We start from the raw sequence: 22,911 nt of genomic DNA, 5'->3' as shown, positions 1-22,911 counted from the left end.
GCTTTTGTCTCTGTAGCTGGATAATGGTTATTCTGATAGGTTTCACCTGAACTCTTATTGATTTTATTTGATCAGACTTTGCATTATATCCTTTGATTGCTTTTGCTACATGTCCTCTTACTATTAATGCCAAATCATTTCTCCTATTTTCATTTCCTGAGTAAAACATGTGTAAATATCTGCGTCAAAATATCCCATTCCTGCCCACTTTAGCTCATTCACTCCAGGTACTGCAATGTTTATATGTTACATATCTTATTTTACTAAATCTAACGTTTCCCGATTTATGTTTCTCGCATAATATATTCCTACAATATGTGTTATACAGCTTCAGACTGTCCTTTCACTTCTCAGAACATTAACAAGCCCATTTGTGTCATTAGCCACAGTAGTATTTGTAGTTGTCCTCTACTGTACCCCTGTAGCAATTTAATAATTTTATTAAGTTTTTCATATAAAACATTACACTAGCACTATAAAGTATCAAAGCAAAAATAAAATACTAAGAGGAAAAAAAGAAAAAATATAAAAGACAAAGATAAAAAGAGAGAGAAAGCGAAAAGAAAAGAAAGAAAAAAGATAAAAGCAACTATTATTATTATTATTATTATTATTATTATTATTATTATTATTATTATGTTTATTTGTATAGCACATAGGCTTTACATAGCGCTTTACAAAGGAAAGAAAATAACAATCCAAAACAGAAACAAAAGCCTGCCTATAGTGCACAACCTAACAAGATTATAAAATTAATAAAATATTATTATAACAAAGTTAAAACAATACTATAAAAGTGTAAATTAATACAAATAACATGGTCATAAAATCAAGGAGCAAGTTGGAAAGCTTCCCTGAATAGAACAGTCTTTAATTTAGACTTAAAGTAGTCTAGAGAGGTGGTGGTCTGCAAATTCAAGGGAAGGAGATTCCAAAAATAGGGGGCAAGCATGGGAGAAGGGGCATAACCGAGTAGGGGCAGAGAAAATCATTGACTGAATGAACAGCCCCGAAGCACAGAGTGCAAACAGGAAGATAGGGGGAAACAAGTGCTGACAAGTAGGTCGGGGCCAAACCATGGAGCGCTTTGAAAGTTAGCAATAATAGCTTATAACTGATTCTAAATGGGATCGGGAGCCAGTGAAGGGACGACAACAATGGAGTGACATGATCATAACGGCGGGTGGAAAAAATGATCCTAGCAGCAGAGTGTTGCACAGAAATCAAGGGGGCAAGATGGGAAAGAGGAAGCCCAGTTAGCAAAGAATTACAGTAATCCAGGCGAGAAATGACCAGTGCATGAACCAAAGCCTTAGCAGTAAAAACTGAAAGAAAAGGCCTGATTCTCGCTAGACTATAAAGAAAGAAATGATATTTTGCCACGACCTGAATTTGAAGAACGAATGAAAGGGAAGAATCAAAAATGAAACCAAGACTACATGCTTCCTTCACAGGTTGAATATTAGCGCCACTAACTGTGATTGAAAATAAATAATGCAGAGCTGGCATTGGTGGGAAAACAAGTAGCTTGGTAGCCGATGGAGCATCCAAGCAGAAATAGCAGACAGACATTATGACACTCTTAGTCTTCTCCACAGTGCTTACAAATCTGTATTGCTTTATTAAGAAAGAGCACTGTTTTTCTAATACAATAAATCATCAACCATATTCCCCTAATATAATTAACAGTATAAATAAAATATAATTGTTATTAATCCTTCATTTAGTCCTAAACATATAGCATACAAAAATAAATAAAACATTTCTGGAACATTTCTAGAAGTCTACTGGGTGATCTTGAGCAAGGCATACTCTTCCAGCCTTAGAGAAAAACAAAGGCAAATCTTTGAATAAATGTTGCCAACAAAACCTAGCATAGCATTGCCATAAGCTAGAATTGACTTGAAGACACACAACAACAACAAACTCAAGTATTAAAAATCAAATGAGCTGCCTACTTGGTCCATCGGTTTACAGTTGCTAGACTGACAACACACTCAATATGTTGATAAAGTGGCAAAAACAAGGAAGAAATCAAGGCTACATCTGTATGTATAGATACCTTGAAATAAACTCAAATGGTTACAGTGGGAATTGCTTTTGAATGAATATGTAGCATGCTTTGATTGAACATAGACATGTACCTTCAATCAAAGAGTGTATCTTTGATAAAAGCTTACCAAAGTAAAGTTTCTGCCTAGCTTAGGAACTGTTACCACCATCTTTGGAGAGAATGCGGAATTCAAGTTGATCCCCTGGGCTGTAATTGTGCTTCCGCCACTGATGAAAAGAAAGAGAGAGAAATAGTTATAGAAATACCAACACAGAATAAAGGTCACTCCCCGTCCCCCCTCCCAAAGCATTATTTCGATTCCACATCTTAGAAAGACTTTGTGAAAGAAATTAACATGGAACTATTGCTATAAGTTATGCTTCATCCTGTGCTGGTAGAAAGATGAGATAGAAATTCAAAAGAAATAAATTAAATAAGTAAATCACATGACTATTGGAGCATTGGGCATCTTAACAATCATAATAACAATAATTTGAGAAGAGGATTTCCTTCTATACATCATATTAACATGATTTTAATTGTTTTAATTAACACACAACTATTTTTTTATTAGTCAAAACCTAAGAAAATGCAATGGTAAGAAAATTTTAATAGCTTACAGTAGCCACAATGCATGTTATGATATTGTTGTTGCTGATTTACAGCACAGGAGTTTCCCCCAGTGTTTCAATGGCGAGGAACAAATTATGTATTTTCTGCTCAATCTAGCTGCTTCCCATAGCAATAGCACTTGCATTTCTATACCGCTTTATAGTGGAAAGCACTCTCTAAGCAGTTTACAATGTGTTAGCCAGAGAACTGGCAAAGCTGCAGTTCACTCTATGAATCCTGAAAACCTGCTCCAGGAAGCAGGGAAATCTTCCCAAGCAGGTTTTAGCACACAGAGAGCTGCAACAAGAGAGGAGAAAAGCTCATATTCACTGGTGTTAGACGCAGATGTACACCACTGCATATGAATGAACTGGAGCTTCGTCTTGAGTAGCAGAGGTCACTTCTTCCCTTCCTGCATCAAAAGTAGATGCGAACAACTGAATTGGAAGATGTTGTAATCATCTGAATGATGTTTATTTGGGGGGCCGGGGTGGGTGGTGAGGCATTTCAATTTCAAAAGATTCAGGAATACATCAGATTCAAATTGCTGCAAGATCTTCCAGTTTAATAATGTATTTCTTTCTTCAATGAGGGGGACTTACACTTGTAAATTACAAGCCTGCAGTGTATTATCATTTCTGAATATGTCCTGAGGAAGGAGGAATGTAATGTCTATAACCAGGTTCCACCCAAAGGAGGGACCTACATGAGCATAACTGATGGAATATTGAACAAGATACATCAGCTGTCAGTGCAATTATTGTATATCAAATGTTATTTTTCGGGAACACAGAATCCACCTTCACAGATATATCACAGAAGTCAGATCGCACAATGGGAGCCAGCTTCCCAAGAGGAAGAAGGAATCTGAACAACTGGAAAGGTAGTTAAGATTCCTAAGCTGCTTTTGCAGTAGGAAAGTTTCCTCCTGTGTGCAATCTGGATCAGAACAGGGTTATTTCGTATGGTCCACAGAGGTAAAACAGGGGTGGTTTGTTGTATCAGTGACATTTTTTTCTCCCTAATTACTGTAAATGGGAAAGTTTCACTCACCTAAGGAATGATTTAGCAGGATAAATTTTAGAAACAGCAGGATCTTCTCTGTATGTAAAATGACCTGCTGAACGAAAGGCTGAGTCAATTTTCATTCTGACATGACACTCTGATACTTCTCTTTGTAGAGGGGTGTAGCACTCTATGATATTATCAGACACTCTGCATAAGAAAACAACAACAGTAGAATTAAAAAGGAATGCTTACTACCATCAGTATCACAAGATACGTGCATCATGGATCAATTACATTTGAACTCAGCGGGAAAATGCAGTCAGTAAGAAAATCTGTCAAAATCTGTTCTGTACTCATAGTTTCTCAGTTTGGGTTGAATGGGAAACTGTGGTTTAACAAACCCTAGAAATAATACTTTTCAGCACACTAGAGAGGGAAGGAGAAACCATGCAGGCACAACACTGATTATCATCCTAAAAATGATGGCTTTATAAATTAAATAGTATGTTCAAACAAGGCCAGCTATTTGCCAAAGGCTTGTCATTCATCTCAGGCACCAGGCCAATCCAATATAGGATGGTGGTTTAGCCCCCAATCCCATGATATTCCTAAGGGTACCTCTTTCCTTTCTTTGACATAAATTTATGTTATTCACTCCTGTATGAGAATTAAGCAAGATAGTAAAATAATTAAATAAAAATATCTTATTATCCTTTGGCAAATTCATAGAAAGGGATGCACAAATGGGCATTAGGTGGGGATCTTTACAATACACAGACCTCCATTACATACATTTACATCCCAGCACATGATCTCTCCCTTTCACTTGCCTCTTTCTCCTTGTCTCTCTCCCTCACTCACACACACACACTATTTTGTTACTATTTGGTCTGGTTATATTTCTGTTTAGTTTAACCTTCTTTGCCACTGGATATACAAACAAAGGAATATATTCAAAACACTCATTTATTGCAATGAATGAGACTATGACTAGGTGGTGTTAGTTCCAACAGTGACAAACAAGTTAAGCACTGCCTACAAACTAGAAATGAAAAAGAAAGCAGGATGAGTGGGTAGACCAGGACTAGCCATAACATATGATAGGATGCCCTCCAGCTAAAAATGTATTAAAAAACAATCAAGGTTATTGAGAAATACCAAGATATGAAATTCCATTAGTCTCAGTTTTGTTTCTCTTGAATTTCATAGAGCCATCAGTTTACCAGATACACAAAAAATTATGTAGTCAATGAAAACAAGTAGAGATCCCAGAGTTTAATGTTAGTAAAAGATTGCTCAGAAAGAACTAAATCTTTGAGGTATTTGAGATGATAGATCAAACATCTGTCCAAAAGTAAACTCTAAACACAATGCTGTGAATTCTAGAGTTCTGCCACTTTCTAGAGGAAAAACTGAGGAAAGCATAGGAGCCACGGTAAAACAAAAGATGTGAACACACAAGGCTTTAGATGTCTATATGCCAAAGAAGTTTAGGAAACAATTCACACATTGGAAAATAGGAACTGAATTCAAGAGGGTCTTGATAAACTAGAAAATTGGGCAGAAATTAATAAAATGAAATTCAAGTGAGATAAATGCAAAATTCTACATTTAGGCCACAAAAATCAAATGCACAGGTATAGGATAGGGGATGAACAGCTCAAGAGTGCTATATGTGAAAAGGACCTTAGGATTATTCTTGATTATAAGGTGAATATGAGCCAGCAGTATGCTGTTGCAGCAAAGAAGGTGAATGCTATTTTAGCCTGCATTAGTAGAAGCACAGTTTCCAAATCAAGGGAAGTTACAGTCCCATTATATTTTGTGCTGGTCAGGCCTCATCTGGAAGACCATGTTCAGTTCTGCACGCCTCATTTTAAGAAGGATATAGACAAAATGGAGCAGGTTCAGAGAAGGACAACGGGAACGGTAAGAGGTATAGAGAACAAAACATTTGAGGAAAGGCTTAAGGAGCCAGGAAATCTATGAACAAGTTGTAGCAGGTTCAGAGAAAAGCAACAAGGATGATAGTTTGAAGGAGCTGGGCTTGTTCAGCTCAGTGAAGAGAAGACTGAGGGATGACATGTTTGCACTCTTTAAGTACCTCAAGGGCTGTCATAGAGAAGAGTGGGCAGGTTTATTGCCTCATGGTCCAGAACAAAAGACCAGGTCTAATGGTTTTATGTTACAGTAGGGTAGATTTTGAACACGAGAAGCAACTTCTTGATAGAAAGAGCGGTTTGGCAATGGAACTATTTGCCTAGAGAAGTGGTGGAATCTCCTTCTTTGAACAACTTTAGAAAGTGGCTGGACAGCTACCTGTTTAGCTGGAGATCCTGCACTCAGTAGGGGTTTGGACTATATGGCCCAAGAGGCCACTTCATATTCTATGCTTCTATGAAAGTGAAATATGGCCATATGGACAAATTAACACACCATATGAGAACAAATGTGGAGAAATAAGGAAAGAAATAACTCTGAGGTTTACAAGAAACCATTCATTAATAATTGCAAATATAATTTAATTTTTCCAAAGGAAAAATGTTTTGTTTTAAAATGAAAGATATCATAATTTCAAAATTGTAAACATTTCTGGATGGCAAATGTAAACTTTATAGAAATGTCTAGAAATCTGTCCTGAGAAAATTAATGTTAATAAGCATATAAAATAGTAACAGTGAATATATATATATATATTTAACATTATACCTGGCTATGTTGCAAGGCTTTCTACCAACATAAACTTCGCGAGAATTCCCACTGCTTAAGTATTTCCCAGTTATTGTCAGCAACGTCCCACCATATCTTGGACCGTAGGTGGGGGAGATACTACTTATTATGGGATCCTGTACAGTGAAAAATAGGAAGTCTTGTTACTTTAAATAAAATGTTAACGTTAAAAGAATAAGATACAAGAATATGGAAAGTAATCACTCAAAGTTAAATTGATATGTGAGAGATGTAATGCTATAGCTATAATCTTCCACAAAACTGCAAGTAACAAGCAGCAAACACACATTTTACAGATCTAATGAGGTAAATTAAAAACAAACTAAGACAGGAAATGTTTCAGAATATATAAGTTCATAACGCTTTTGTAGAACTGAAACATTAATCTTCAAATACATACCACATAAGAGAATGTATTGAATGAAGCATTAACTTGTCCATTGGAAACAGTGCTTGAAACATTAAAACTTGCATTCTTTACAGGACCAATTGTGCACTCCAATCTTCAACAAAAAGAAAAAGATTTCAGTTATAATTATGTAATAAATAAAACAGAACTGCACAGCACATAATAACAAAATGCAGCTAAGCGATAGAATAAGACATGTCAATTGACAGCTTTTGGTGGGTATGTGTGCATAATATTGATTTCTTTTTCTTTTGATCCATGAATATCTCTGCTTTTGGACAGATGCTTTGCGAAAAATAAGCAAGCTGCTTGTGGCTGCATTGTATAGTGCATGCAACTGGGTTAGCAAAAGTGGACTTTGCTGCCTCTTCCAGTTAGCTGAAAAGAGTTGACAAAGGTATTTGGCAGTGCAGAAGGAAGGAGGGACATCTCCCTTCACAGAAGTTGCTTCTCTTCAATAATCAGTGTTATCCTGTTGAGTTCACTTTTATTGGCCCAGCTGCACACTACTAAATCTAGGTCCAATTCTATAGACACAAGGGATAAGATATTTAGACAGACAGACAGACAGACAATGTATAGACAGCTATACATATCCATACACTACAAAGAAGATAGTGAGATGTATGCTTTTGAACAAGTGAAGTTCTGTTGCATTCCCAGTGCCTGCATATAAAAAAGTTTTTTAGAGGTGTGTGTGCATCTAAACATTCTTTTTAATCCAAACACTGAATGTGCAACAAAGCTTCACTTTTCATGTTGCCTGCCCTAAAAGATATTACAGTGGTAAGGAAAAACCTCACATTTTCCAAGAGCATGACAAAATGGAGACATGTTAGGACAGCTTTATCAGAAACATCTAAAGGCCTTGTGATATGAAGTTTTTATGAGTCAGTCATAGAAAAGCAAGTACTTTATTTATATTATCTGTACTGCTGTGTCAGCAATAAGCCATAATGTTTTCCACATTTTATTAAATGGTTACAATTCAAATGCTGAAATTCCAGAGTAGCTGTTAATTTTTATTATCTGTGACCTAAATCAGTGACTGCAAGAACTGACAGGATCCCAAAAGAACTACTTTGGCACCTGAACTATATGTATTACTGCCAACAGTGCCAGAGCAGTATTTTTAATTGGTGGTTTAATAATAACATGGTCTGTGACACTGAGTTCGTCCTATACTTTAAACACATCACTTCCCAACAAGAAGACCACAAGCAGATGCTTCTTATTCCAAGTGAGTTTATACAGAATGGATAGGAAACCAGTTTTTCTGGGCTAGATGACTTCAAGGGGTATGTCCAGGTCCCTGACATCATGGGCATGATCATAGTCTCTGACATTGCAGGTGCCCTAAGCCCGAAACACACGGGCAAAATTACGTGGCTTCAGGTTACGTTGAGGGCATGGCATTTTGATGAAGCCATGTCATTAATTTGTTTTTATTTTGTTTTATTTATATACCGCTATTCCAAAGATCATAGCGGTGAACAGCAAGTAAGCTAATTAGCAAGTAAGCTAATTTGCCCCCAACAGTCTGGGTACTCATTTTAGTGACCTCGGAAGGATGCAAGCCTGAGTCGAGCTTGGGCCCTTTTGCTGGTCTTGAACTCGCAACCTTGTGGTTTTGAGTGAATGGCTGCAGTACAGGCATTTAACCACTGCACCACCAGGGCTCCTCAGTCCTCAGTCATTCCTGCATTGCTTCTAAGCAACTTTACCCACTCTGAGGAAGGCATGGACTACTGTGGCTTGGTTACCCCTGTTCAGGAAGACAGACCAGGAAATCAACCTAATTGCATTTTATGTAAATATTTATAAGCTAACTTTCTGTACCATGTCCACATATATCAGTGAACACAGTATGTGTACAAAATTAAAATGTTTGTTTTGGAAGTACAGTATACAAAAATCCAACAATACTATAAAATGTAATTCAGCCATAATACCGTAAGATTTTAAATTTACACCTTTGAGTTCAGATATATAAACAATTAACAACTCCAGTTTTTTAAATAAAAATAAAATAAAAATTTTATTTGTATACCGTCCTTCCTATGATCAGGGCGGTGAACAGCAGGTTAATCAAATACAATTACATATAAATACAATACAATAAGACAAAACTGTTAAAACCAGAGAATGTTTCTATTCTCTGCATGCATGAGAAACCTTGACTGAGAGAATGTTGATAACTTACTTGTTTTTGTCACTAGCTTTGACATCCAGAATGCACTGGTCTTTCCCTATAAGAACTGACATTTTCTTTAAACTGAACTTGTTATTTTTGCTGAATCCAAAGTCCCATCCGCACAGTGTCAGTCTTGTTACACTATCAAAAGCTGCACTGCTTGGAAAAATCTAAAAAAGAAAAGGAAAATAATAGTAATACACTTACTACTTCTGATGGGCTTTGAAGGTGTTTTATTTTTTTAAAAAACAAAAAGGCAGAAAATAATTTCATCTCGTAGAGAATATCCTACCCTTTATCTTAATTGTTCTTCACCTTTCATTTATCACAGCATGAGCCTCCTCAGACAGTAGCAATAAATAATCCAGCCACTGCTAGAAAGCTCTGAATTATTATGTTTAGGGGCAGTGAACAAGCTCTGTATTGTAATAGTTTTTTTTAATACCCCTTTAGCTTGTCTTTTATGTCTTTCTTGTGGTATGCAGAAGACTACAATGTACTTATTTTATTAGAAGTATGATTCTGAACAAAAGAATATCAAACTGACGATGTAACTTATTTCACCAACTTGATGAAAAGGCAGGAATTCATGGTGATGACAGTTTCAAAGACATCTAAATCACGTATGGCCTGGGGAGCCTGAAATTCAGCACAGCTCCTACAATGCTTTGACTGAATTGCTATCATTTGGTTACTTCTAAATTTTGAGTTAAAAATAACCTACCTTGTAGCAATGTAGTGACGATCCAGAAAGGAAATGCTCTTCCCCCTCCCACACTCAACAAGCTTCTGTATATTGTAAATTGTGTTGTAAATATAACAATGGTGGGAAAATGTATGAATGCTATAGAGCTTGTACAGATTTCACTAAAGGATATTCGGCAGTGTCAATAAAAATCTGACAATGCTGCAGGGCTTATATAGACTTTTAACAATACCATCTAATTTTGCAAACATTTCAAGCCTAGGCCAGAGAACAAAAGGCTTAAGGCGTGCTTGAGATGGAACTAGTAGAGTGTCTTTGGCTTAATATTTTATAGTGACATTTTATTCCTATTAAGCAGCACAATTGTTCCTTTCATCATAAACTCCATTTTTTCACGCTGCATCTGAGAAGAACATTTCTAGCAGAATGCTCAGGTTACTGTTCTCTTTTAATATCCAGTAAGACCAGCACAATTCTTTTAAACTTCATCTACTCAGCTTAATACTAGAAAGATTGAAGAAATGAAATGCCAAGGGTAAAGTAGGCAATGTGAACATTAAACCATATAATAGTGAAATAATTGTCCCCGGAGAAAAAGAAATGAAGAAGTAAATCCAAACGCTAATAAAGTCCATTTGAAATCCCTCAGAGAGTCATCTTTGTGCATGCTGCCATAGTTCCTCAACGCATTACAATATTCAAGTGTTAGAAATACGAATTCTCCTGAAGGAAGTTGATTCCCCATGCCCATTCCTTCATCAAGACTGAAAAGTATATACACGCACACACATGTAGATTGGTGGCTGGATGAGCTGACTATTTGACAGAAAATCTCCTAAATGCTATGCCAGGACATGTGGGAAGATCATTATTTGGTCTTGTTGTGTGTCTTCAAACTGTTTCCGACTTATGGCAACCCTAAGATGAACCTATCACAGGTTTTGTTTGGCAAGATTTGTTTAGAGGGAGTTTGCCTTGACTTCTTCTGAGGCTGCGACAGTGTGACTTGCCCAAAGTCACTCAATGGGTTTCTATGTCTAAATCTCCAGAGTACTAGTACAGTTCTCAAACCAATATACCATGCTGCCTCTCAAGATCATTATGCCTGACTAGTAATCAGTAGTTAGTGATTGTGGTTATGTTGAGTATACATGTTTGCAAACAGTACTTAATTGAATGTTGTATGTGGGCTCCAAAAAAACAAAATATACAGCAGTGGTGTGAAAACGTGGACACTCTTGAAGAACAATGCTTGTAACCTTACTTTCTAATGGATTTGTTTATGATACTTCTATGCCATAGCAACTATGGACACAATACAATCTGTGTTGGTGGAGAAACCTATACCAATTAAATCATGAATCATTTGAATTTGGGTTAAGAATGCCCTTGAAGTCAGTGCACATCACACAGGAAGATCTTTCTGTCCAGCATGTTAACAGGCTTGTTGCCTATTTTGGACCATCTCAAATTTTTGAGCTGTTTTGAAAGGACACTGCAATTAACAGCTGAATGAATATCTCCAGATAGTGTACTAGTTAGTATATTAGCTTAAATTGATTTTTTTAAAATCAGTTTTAATAATACAGTATATCTCTCTTCCTCAAGAGACATAATCCTATCGGGTGACCACAACAGTTTCTTTTCCCAAACTAGGATTGAAACCCAGCTGGAATCAGAAAGCTTGGAGATAACCTTAAACCATTTGACCAAGGATATGGCCCAAGAAAGGGAAGTCAGAAACCAGCTGGCACTTGTTTGTATCTTCGAAGTTGATGTTAGGTATTTTCAGGAACACTCAGATTATACCCTCTTAAAAAGATGGTATAGCTCCTCACTCAAGGACAAATGTACAGTCTCATCAGATAGCCAATTCCTATTAGAGTTAATAGGCCAGAAAGAACAAGGTTCAAGGAAACAGATGTAACCAAGAACTCTGTCCATATTCTCAATTCTGAAAATCATCTGATAAATTTTTACCATTTAATACTCTGACCATCATTACTAATGGAATCACATTAGTGACTTTGTTTTCAAAGTTTCTTACAAATACTGTTGAAGGCTTCACAATTATTTCAGTAGGGTAGATAGTGACAAGCTGTATACCACTTAATAGTTTCATGCCTACAAATCACTGGCAAGTTTCTTTCATGAGTGTTGTGCTCCATACATAATTTTAAGCATCCCTTCTATTGGGCCATGAAATGGCTGCTCAGCTATCCTGGATTTGAGAGTTGTTTGCTCAACTGAAGGAAGATTTTACTGTGCAGGTGTGAAATACTGGTTTGCAATAAAAACTTGACACTGGCTAGTATTTTAAAAGTCAACAATGTGAAAACAAATACAAAGAACATTTTCTCTTTTTAAGATGAAGGGAAAAACCGAAGCCATAATTATGTTTGTGTGTTGTGTTCACCTTTTTAAAATGGCCTGAATACCATAGCTGAAACATTTGTTGTTGTTCCATTACTCTGGTGACACTCATCCAAATTTCCTGACTGCTTCTGGACTGTTTGTCATCTTAACTAACAATCACATCATTTTTTCCCGTCTGGCCTAAGAAATAATTGCAAAGCCTTTTGACACAGTTCTTGAGCCAAGTAAGCATAGCTACTGAATGCCAAATAAATAGGCATTACAATGAAAGTTTCTAGGGAAAATTATTTCCAGGGCTGTAGCTGTGTTAGCTTGATGCAGTAAAAGCAACAAATAATCTTGTGACACCTTAAAGAGTAACAAATTTTATTTGGCATGGAGCTTTCATGGAGTAGAGTGCAGTCCATGAAATAAAATATGCCAAATAAAATTCTTGGGTCTCTCAAGTGCCACAAGATTCCTTGTTGTTCAGGAAAAAATTAGTTTTATTCCAAAATCTCTTCAATAACTGTACAATTCTATGCATAAGGCAGAAACATGAGGTATTTTGATGGTTTGAAACTTTTCTGAAAATGTCTGGGGATAAATACATTTGAATGAAAATGTTACTTGGGTGTAAAGCAATAATTGGGAAGTATCACTGTGACAAACATCTTAATAATAATAATAATAATAATAATAATAAACGTTTATTTATATACCGCCCTTCCAGAGATCAGGGCGGTGCACATCAAAAAAACAATACAATACAATAAAATCACAATAAAACCAATACAATAAAACAGCACATGCCAGCTTACAATGCTGACGAGATGGGGAGAGGCCGGGAAAGTGTTCAGGGGAAGAGTCAGGGGTAGGCTTGCTCGAATAAAAATGTCTTCAAGAAGAAGGTTGGTCTTTTAAAACAAAGGATACAAAATGTGAATTCTACAGTGTCCTTTGTCAACAATATGACACCCACGTTTATACTTCTTGGTTTCTCTTGAATAACGTTCTTCATTTTATGACTAAAAGCTCACTCATAGGGCTACCCAACAATGATGATTATAGTTTAAGGATTAATCCACATGCAATATTAACAGCGATAAACTGAAGTAATTTTATAACTGTGAATCAATGGCCTAAATCCCACTGATTTGTTCCAAACACATCAGTCCCATTGAAATAACATTGGACTAATAATAGGATTCAGACTAACTTGTGCATAAGTGTGTGGCTATTGTTTGTGCCCTGTATCATAAATGCCTTAATCTATGGCATTAAACCTAAAAGTCAGAATGGGACCAAAACCATAGCTGTCATTGCTGGACCTGCCATGTGACTGGGTACTAAAATAGTACAGAATGAAGGAGGCATTATCACATTAAAGGAAAAAAAGTAGCATTATTCCCAACTTAAGCCTTTGCTATTATCACTTTATGACTGACATTAGCACTAAGGCATTTAAAAATATTTTCATCATATTATTCTCCAAACCTTCTTTATATATTAAAGGATTTTCAATTTCTTTTGCAAATGCCACACAAAAGATGTTATTATCCAAAGGGGGAGAGGGAATCCACCAAGCCTCTGTATCTCTCCTATATTTAATGTGCATGGGTTTAAAGCAACAGACCAAAGATGAATAATCTTTTCTTTTTTCTTCTTCTTTTTTTGCAGTAATGCCAACTGTCATGGTCCAGCAAAGCGTGAAATCTGCCTTAGCAGCAAGCAACCATAAAGATCTAGGTGCTCAGCTGCAATATTTTCTTTCCTTTTAGAAACAAGTTTCACAAAGTTGTACATAGTGTGGTGCATGCTATTAAAATATTTCACTATTTATCACTGCCAATTAATAATATTCACTACAATATTAAAGCAATATATTGAGCAAATGAACTCAAGCTTTATATCAACCCAACTGCACTCTGAGTAATCATTTTTTTCCATTTTATGAACTTCACACAAAACATTCCTAAGTATAATGGTGTTCACTGAGTCTCATATAAGAAACTGATACTGTACATTCAATTTTTTTTAAATTGACATATGAGGTTAGTGCTTTATCTGACATACATACACCTTTAAAATTATTTAATGTTGGTGGAAACACAGATGTAACATGCTTCCATTTTATTATTAAAAAATCAACAAACTATGCAGGATGGATCTGAACAATTTCAACCTAACCTCAGAGAATCAGTGTGACATCTCAGCCGCACTATGGCCTCTTTCAACTGCCCTAGCAGGAGTATGGAGTCTTAATGTAGTTTTAAATATGATTTACATTCACTCCAAGGCCCTTTTACACTACATGGACTACATAAAAGGCCTAATGTAACTATGAATCAGACTTCATAATTTAAAAGTTATTTAAGGCCTGCCTTCTACCCCATTTAAGCTGTGTGCTCTGGCTTAAAGTGAATGTAAATGTCCCCTTTCAGAAGAGATAGATTTCCCTTCACACTGTACATCTATATATGTCTATAAAGTACAAAGAGGTGGATGGATTATTCACTAATAATTCCTGAATTCACAACTGATTTATAATCCATTACAACAGATATATTTATCATCATCCTGTTGTGTCTTATTACCATGTGCTTTTCCCATTTCACTTCAAGAATGCTTACCATATTTCTAGAAGTAGAAAATATTATTTATTATATTTATTAAGTATGTCCTAGATGGAGGTTTGCATGCATACTTTTTTTTTAAATGACAGATTCACATTTTGCATTTACACATTTGGTCATCTAAAAACAATAACACAGTAAATACACTGTAGTGTAAGAGGTTGGTGCATCTATGCAAGGGATTAAAAGTGTCATGGCCACTGTGTAAAACTAGACCTTCATAATAATGTCACACTTAATGCAAAATGACTTGGTTAAATGCAAAGGCAGCCTATACAAATCTTGGAACAACCATAACTAAATGAAAACAGCAACGGGCAAGTAAGCTCAACTACTCATTTGGGTAATTTTACTCTTGATCACTTTTTATATACATGATTCCCCCCTCCCCACCACGTCCCAGCTGAAACCAGTTTCTAGTTGTCCCTTTTCCCAAGGGTCTATCTATAGTCCTTTTAAAAAAGAAACACACAACTTACTAGGCAACAATAAAGGAGAGAGAAACATTTTCTAAAAAGGATACTTGATACAAACATGTCTTCAGAATTGACAGTTCTGTTAGAATTCCCATGTGGGAAAGGGGTTTAACTCAGCCAAAGAAGTGCATTTTACTCCCATCAATATCAGGTTTTTTTTAAAGATTTTTTTTTTTTAAAAAGACTCACAATAGAGTGAAGAACACAACATTCTCTTAATGATCCTTGTAACCAAGAATAAGGAACTCACTTCACAGTGAGAATTCTGAAATAAGAAAGATTTGGGTGAATGCCTAATTGCAAGTCCAAAGGTGGTACGTCCCTCACTGGCCCTAAGCCAGTTTCCCGGATTCTGTACAGATGAAGCTCATTCAGGTGAAACAGGGGGGAAAAAAACCCTTCCCTACACTCATGTATTTATTTCACTTGTGGGGCAAACATAAGTTTTAGTGGGGAGGACATTCCAACTGGAAAAATAAGGGAGGGAGGGAGAGAGAGAGAGTGACGTGGGGAAAACCACATATGTTTTTACCTTCAGAAAGCACACAAATACCCCTCCAGAAACACACACACACACATAGTAAATGCAATCATGTATTTCCCAATATTCTGTTTACCTTGGTTTCATGCCTTAACTGTATTTGACAGTGTGAATCCATACATTTGTAATATAATTGAAGAAAGGTACATTAGTAAATAGGAAACTTAAGGCCCTATACAGACCGGCAGAAAGCAGTGGCCTGTGGATGGAGTCAGGATGCAGCGCCCTTATGCTGGATGCCCTAACTCGGCCCCCATGGGGCCATTTTGGCATGCGCCAGACCACATGATGAAGTGCCAAAGAGGCATCATAAAGCTGCACCGCCGCAGCTATGGCACCCCTTGGAGCGCGCAAAAAGGATCTGCTTTTTGAGGCTCCTTTTTGCGCTCTCCAGAGGCTGGATCGGAGCTGTGGCATGAGGTTGCTTGATCTGGCCAGGAAAGGGGTGGTTGCATGCCGCCCCTTTGGGGTAATCTGTATAGCCACTTAGATCAGGGCTGTAAAGGCCACATTTACCCCCCCTCTACTCATGTTCTCTGGTTCTCTCCCATTCACAGATACACCATGCTGAACCAGTAAGTGGTTGCTTCTCTTCTGGCAAGTGTTTCTCCAAGCAAGAAATGGCATTTGCCTAACACTGCTACACTAGTATAAGACTATATTTGGAAATACTACAGATATTAATTTTAAAAGGGTTCATTCAATGCAAGGGGAGGGAAAAAACCATACCTCAGAGATCTGGGGTGAGCACGTCTCCTGTGTCCACCCTCCTGCACTGCACTCCCAAGAATATGTACACCGATTTCCACACCAGCCACAGTTCATGAAGGAAGGTGACAGAAGGCATTGACTGCAGGTACTGAAGTGAGAACATCCTGGTCCAGTTAATGGGATCTTGGTTATCTAATGGAACAAGTATAATTCCAAAAGTGAGTGAGTGAGAAAACACTTTTCACACATCAGTGATACCAGTAACACCTTCAAGCTTCTCTTACAATAACATAGCTAGCTACCTTTTATGGCACCATATCCTTTGATGAACACAGAAAACATTAACGGAGTGTCCTATGAAAGGTCCACTGAGGGCTATCTAAAAGTGATTATATTCCAGAGGTCTTTTGCAAGAAGCCCACAGTAAGTTGTTTAAAAATTAGCTATTTGATTATCCTTCTACAAGGGCTATACATTCTACAGATCTCCCTTATCTGAAATGCTTAGGATTAGAAGTGTTATAGATTTCAGTTTTGTTTTTGTTTTTTTATTTTGGAATGCTTATATTTACATATACATACATCATGAGATATCTTGGAGATGAGACCTAAGTTTAAATACAACATTTATCTGTCTTTCATTTGTACCTCATACATATAGCCTGAAGGTTCCTTGTTGTTGTTAGCTGCCTTTGAGTCAGCTTTGACTCAGGGCAGCCCTGTAAATGAGATATCTCCATGTTTTCCTACTTTCAACTTCTTTGCTCAGGTCCTGCAGGTTCAGGACCATGGCCTCCTTGACTGAGTCTATCCATTTGGCATCCAACTGGTCTTTGAAAAGTTGCATTCAAGCTTTTGGTTTCCCCCTTTTCTTTTGTTTCTCTCCTTTCCTTTACTGCTTGAAACATTTTTTCTGTTATAAATTGTATCTTCTCTTTCCTTTTGGCCACGATAATGTCTTTCTGCATTTTATTATGTCCTTGGCTTCTGATCATAGTTCTTTTGATTCTCTGTCTATTATGCTTAACACAACAAATCTGCTTATTTATCACATTATCTTTAAATTCTGTTGAGATGTTCTTCAGATCGTGTTTTGGTACGATGACTGCTTTTGTGTTCTTCTTCAGCTCAAGACCTGTAGTGCAGTCAGCACCTGGTCTAGTTTTGGCTGCAAGAATAGAACTTCTCCATTTTATGCTTCCAGCTATGTAGGCCATTGGATTTTTGTACTGCACATCTCGTGATGTTCGTGGGTATAATCTCCTCTCTGGCTGTATGAAGAAGGCATTCTATCAGTCGTTCTCCTGCTTCATTTCTTGTTTAGAGTCAAAATCTTATTAATTTGTAAATCATCTTTGCTTCCTACTGTAGCATTCTAATCACCTATCATTATCAAGCAATCCTGTTTTGGTATGTTGTCATACTGGATTCCATCATTTTTAATTTGTCTTCCTCATCTGTGGTTTGTGTATATACTTGAATTATGACAATATATTAAAGTTTTCTCTGAAGGTAATTTTACACATATTTTTAATAATTTTGTGCATGAAACAAAGTTTGTGTATATTAAACCATTAGAAAGCAAAGGTGTCACTAACTCAGGTACCCATAAAAACAGTTTTCGATTTGGGAATATTTTGGATTTCAGAATTCCAGATAAGGGAGACTGAACCTGTGAATCTGTATCATACCAAATATTTAATATGTTAACATTAAACATGCTATGGCCTGAATTTAAGTGTGCTAACTGAGGAGCAAGTACCATTGTGGCTTAATACCAAATATCCATGCTTAGCATCACAGCTTTTGTCAGTTAAATTTAAATAACATGTTATAATTTCAATTTACAATTTCTTTACATCCTGAGTAAAAGACCTGGATTGCTATGCTTACAAAATCCTAAGTTTTACATATATCTCCTCTCTATCTGTCTATCTACTGTGTATCTCAGTTCTATATATCATGGGAATGGTGTCTTCTCTTCTCTATCTGCCTATCTAGTGTGTAAACCTGTGTATGTGTTCAAAATCAAATGTATATACACCCAAATAACATGGTTAATATCCCAATTAAAAATTGAGAATTAACTGTACAACATCTAAATGTATACAATGTAAATACAGCTGGCCCTCGGTATCCATGGCCACGTGGCTGCGCCACCATTGGGGACAGTGGGACTTTGCTGCCCCACCCCATCCCCAAAGCCCACCTCACTTCTCTCACTGCAGCAGATGACTCCTCTTTCCTTCTTCTCCCCTGCCACAGTTGCAGCCACTTTCCTCTTCCTCCTCTTCCCCCCCATTGCGGCCACTTTCCTCCTCCTTCTCTTCCTTCCTCTTTTCCCCGTTGCCATTGCCTTCCTCCTTCTCTTACCCCCCACCACAGCCTTAATCCCCCTCCTTTTCCTTCCACCTCCTCCTCTCCCCCCTTTGTGGCCACCGCAGCAGCCTCTCTCTCCTCTTCTTCTTCTTTCCTCCTCTCTTCCCCCCCCCCCCCCCCATATGGGCTTGCTGTCTGTGGATGCTGGCAAATCTGATGATATGGAGGGTGGATTGTAATGGTAAATGGCAGTAACAAAGAAATAAAAGGAACACACCAATTTTCTCCATACAAAGAGGTGTTTATCTGTACAAGTGTATCATCAAATCTTGACCTCCGCCCATTAGAACAGTAAAAAACCAAAACAAAAATAAAATCAATTAAGATACCTTTAGAGATATCTCTCCCCACCCCAAAGATACTACATATTTATCCTTCATCCTTAGAGGATCATGCAAACAGCAGGAGACAGATATGAGTCTGATGACACCACTCTAGGCTTTGATGGGGGAGGAGGGAAGGAGACTCCCTCAGTTGTCCCAGTCCCTATGGACACTTGCTGTTATCACTGCTGTCACAACAGAACAGTGATATCACTCTTCAGGTTCAACCAAAGCATTTGCCCCAAGGCAAAGGCAAGTGGAAAATACTGCTTTAACTTCTCACTTTGCCCACTGCTTGAATGCTCAAAGTAATGTGAACAGTGAGCAAAGAAAAGAACCATTAAAGGGTTCCATAAGTCAATATTGGGACCTTTGTAAGTACTCAATGATGCCTACCCTTGATGCTGTCTTAGGGCGAAACATAGCATTGCTTGAAAAGACACAATGGTTTCCTAATTTCCAAAAATCCAAAAATGGGAAACGATAAAAACACTCTGAACTCACTGCATATGGAAACTACTGGGCTGAAATCAAATGATTAGAATCAATGCTTTATATGAAAAAAAGCCCTGCAAATAATAATATTTTTTATTACACAGGGACTAAGTCAGGGATAATGCTGAATTGACCATTAGCATCAATTAATTGATGCCTACGATATTCCTGAAAAGGTGAGGCAAAACAATAGTCAAGAATTACTAATTATAATAACATCTCTTTGCGCCACATTAATCTCCCTTTAAGCAAGGCACACTTAATACCATTTAAGCTTAGCACAAACCAACAAAGGGCAGGAAATGCTGCATTCTTTTGCTTATTTCATTGTTAAATTTTGTTCTGAATAGCTTCCACTGGGGGAAAAAAAATAAAAGGTGTCAGGCTTGTATTTACACTTCCTTTCTTTTGCTGGTTTGTGTTACAGTTCTCTTGTTCAAACAATTAGCAATATTAATTTACTTACTTCCTTAGAGGGAAAAAAAACCCAAAACAAAACCAAAGAACAAAACTGTGTGTCTGTTTTTAAAGGAAACAAATAACAGACACAAGAGTCTAGGAAGAGTGCAAAAATAGGGCATTTAGAAATCAGAGAGTATCAAATAACCTGAACCAATATATTTTAATCATAGAGCAGTGCAGAAAATACTGGCCCATTTTCTCAAGTTATACTTGTCATTAGTTTTTGCATTTTCACTTCTATATTCAAAACAAAAAATGTTTATGCAGAGTAGAGCTATTTAAGAATGTTTTCCTTCTGTTAATTTCTCAGAATGTAATCTCTGTTTAGTGTTACTTGTGAACATATCCTTAGGCATAGTACATTGTGGTTCTAATCCTAATCTCAGTTTCTGAGGACTTAATCTCACGGTGACCAAGTGCTGGCATCCCAGAAAAGCAAGCAAATTTGCTAATGATTATCACACAGAGAGCATAACATAGGGTTAAAAGCACATTACTTAGGCAAGAAAGTGGGTCAAAAGCTAATTTGGGTTTCAGACAGATGAGGACAAATCCTGTTGATAGCTTGGAAATAACGTTTTTGTGCATGCTCCAAACTGTCATTTCCACAAGTGCATGCACACACATGCTCCAGGAAAATACTCTTTGCCCCAGAAGCTGTTTGAGGAAGGAAGACTGAGGTTTCCCTTTGTCAACTCCCATAAAACCACACAAACACACAAACACACAAGAGAGAAAGAGCAGGTGGCTGGTCCAAAAACCTGCCTGATTTTAGTGAGGGCTGAAACTCCTAAATGCCCTCCTTTTCCAGGACATATCCTCTATTTCTCCCTCCTGTACAGGAGGAATCCCAAAATGTCCTCTCTCTTCCTTCTCCCACCAGCTGTTCCCTTGGACTTAAGGCTTAGAGCAGGGGTAGGCAACCTGCGGCCCGCGGGCCAGATGCGGCCCGGCGAGGCCTTGGGACTGGCCCCAGCCCGGTCCTGCCGCCGATTGCCGCCAGGGCCTTTGGCCTCTCACGCAAGGGCAAGGGGGGAAATTGTCTATAGAAGCCTCAGAAACATGCATTTATATTAACATTTTTAAAAAAAAATCAGCAAATTTTTTCGCGTGTCCTCCACTTTTTTTTAAAAAAAGTGTCCACCATTTGAAAATTTTGTCCTACATTTGTCCCGGTTTATTTATTTATTTAAATTTTTTTAAAAATTATTTAATTATTTATTTTTTGGCTTCGACCCCCCCAGTTGTCTGAGGGACAGCAACCTGGCCCCCGGCTCAAAAAGGTTGCCTACCCCTGGCTTAGAGGTTCCAGAGGAGGAGACCAGCCCTGCAAGGGAAAGAGGTGTGTGTGTTGTGTGTCCCTTTAAGAACAAGGCTGCCTCCCTCTCCTCAGCACAGCAAAGGAACCATGGGAAATCTGGGAACAGGGAGAATCCGGCACATGGTTGGCTACTGCAATTATGTGAAGAAAGGGAATTCGTGAATGAAATGGAAATGAAAACATGATATTTTTGCAAAAATGCTTATTCCCTGATTCACCTCACTTTCTGTTTGGATTCTAACCTGTTTGTGTACAGCATCATCTAAAAAGCAATTGCGAAATTGTCCCTAATGGCTGGGATGATTCTGCGTTGTGACCAGTCTAACCTTCCAATTTTCCCCCTGTGAAAAGGTCCTGAAAACCTACTGTAAAATGAGCAAGCATCAAACATTTTCAGACTCATCTCTCCACCCATAAAACAGGGATACAGTGACCTACCTTCACTCTTAGCCCTGTGAGTGAAGAGAATAATATGTTTAAAATGCACCTATACTGGCTGTTGTAAAATGGTCAATTTTCAGAGGAAATCTCTAAAAGTGTACATTACCAAGAAACATGATATATTAGAATTTTTTTACCTTCTTCCCAGTGATTGCCAGCACATAACCATCATTGTCAGGTAAATTCTCAATTATAACCTCTGGAGAAACAGGTTGAAAATCCAAGTGGAAATTCACATATGGTGTTGTGCGTTCTGAACGGGAAATCACTATCTAAAATACAAAACAGTAAAAACAGTTTTAAAAAAAGAAACACAATGAAATAATATATACAGTGGGACTTTGGTATCTGCTGAAGTTGGTTCCAGAACCCTTTGTGGATATCAAAATCTGTGAATGCTCAAGTCCCATTAAATACAATGGCACAGTAAAATTATGTTCCTTATATGGTTCCTTATATAAAATGGCAATATTAAGGTTTGCTTTTTGAAATTTATATATTAAAAAAAATTCAAGTTGTGGATGGTTGAATCTGTAGATAAAAAATTCATGGATATGAAAGACCAACTGTATTCTTATTACACAGTCCTTTTGATCTACAATTATTGGTCCATTAGAAAAAGTATGAACATTGAACAGTTATAAATACACTAACAAAAGTCACAAACATTCTTCAAATATTCTGAAAGGCAAAAGAGGAAAAATTTTCTGGAGCTTTTTTTTTAAAGTCTCTCACATTGGGAGCAAAAGAAAAGGCATTCAGATTGGCAGCAACCATGGTTATAAAAAACTACATCTATCTTAGCAGAAGCATTTTAATACTACACTGATCATAGTTTGACACTGTAGAGTTAAAACCCACAATTAAAGTTCAGAATGTTAAGTGGGAAGCGACATCTCATATAGTTCAGATGTATTCTTTTTGTGGCCAGGAGAGAGAATCAAAATGAATAAATTGCAAAGCTGTGTGAAAACACAGATTAATGCTGGTATTAGGGAGAGGTACATCCACAGCTGCAAATACCTTTATAGTGGATCATTAGCTGTGTTTTCTCTCAAAT

The 22,911-nt window shown here is 37.2% G+C and overlaps 1 protein-coding gene across 2 annotated transcripts in view; it reads right to left on the bottom strand.

Annotated features, from left to right (window-relative positions):
- MET (MET proto-oncogene, receptor tyrosine kinase) overlaps positions 1 to 22,911 on the bottom strand; it is a 120,565-nt gene that overhangs the window by 36,199 nt on the left and 61,455 nt on the right. For both annotated transcript variants that reach the window (XM_042468033.1, XM_042468032.1), the window contains 7 exons: positions 21,989 to 22,123; positions 16,450 to 16,623; positions 9,016 to 9,176; positions 6,804 to 6,906; positions 6,383 to 6,519; positions 3,719 to 3,880; positions 2,181 to 2,280 (listed from right to left, as the gene is read on the bottom strand). In XM_042468033.1, the coding sequence (XP_042323967.1) occupies positions 2,181 to 2,280; positions 3,719 to 3,880; positions 6,383 to 6,519; positions 6,804 to 6,906; positions 9,016 to 9,176; positions 16,450 to 16,623; positions 21,989 to 22,123 (972 nt within the window). The remainder of the gene's footprint in view (positions 1 to 2,180; positions 2,281 to 3,718; positions 3,881 to 6,382; positions 6,520 to 6,803; positions 6,907 to 9,015; positions 9,177 to 16,449; positions 16,624 to 21,988; positions 22,124 to 22,911) is intronic.

The sequence above is a fragment of the Sceloporus undulatus genome, chromosome 5 (genome assembly GCF_019175285.1).
Source record: "Sceloporus undulatus isolate JIND9_A2432 ecotype Alabama chromosome 5, SceUnd_v1.1, whole genome shotgun sequence".
Classification (NCBI taxonomy): domain Eukaryota; kingdom Metazoa; phylum Chordata; class Lepidosauria; order Squamata; family Phrynosomatidae; genus Sceloporus; species Sceloporus undulatus.
Note: the sequence above shows the minus strand (reverse complement) of the source record. Positions and strands in the feature narration are given on the sequence as shown.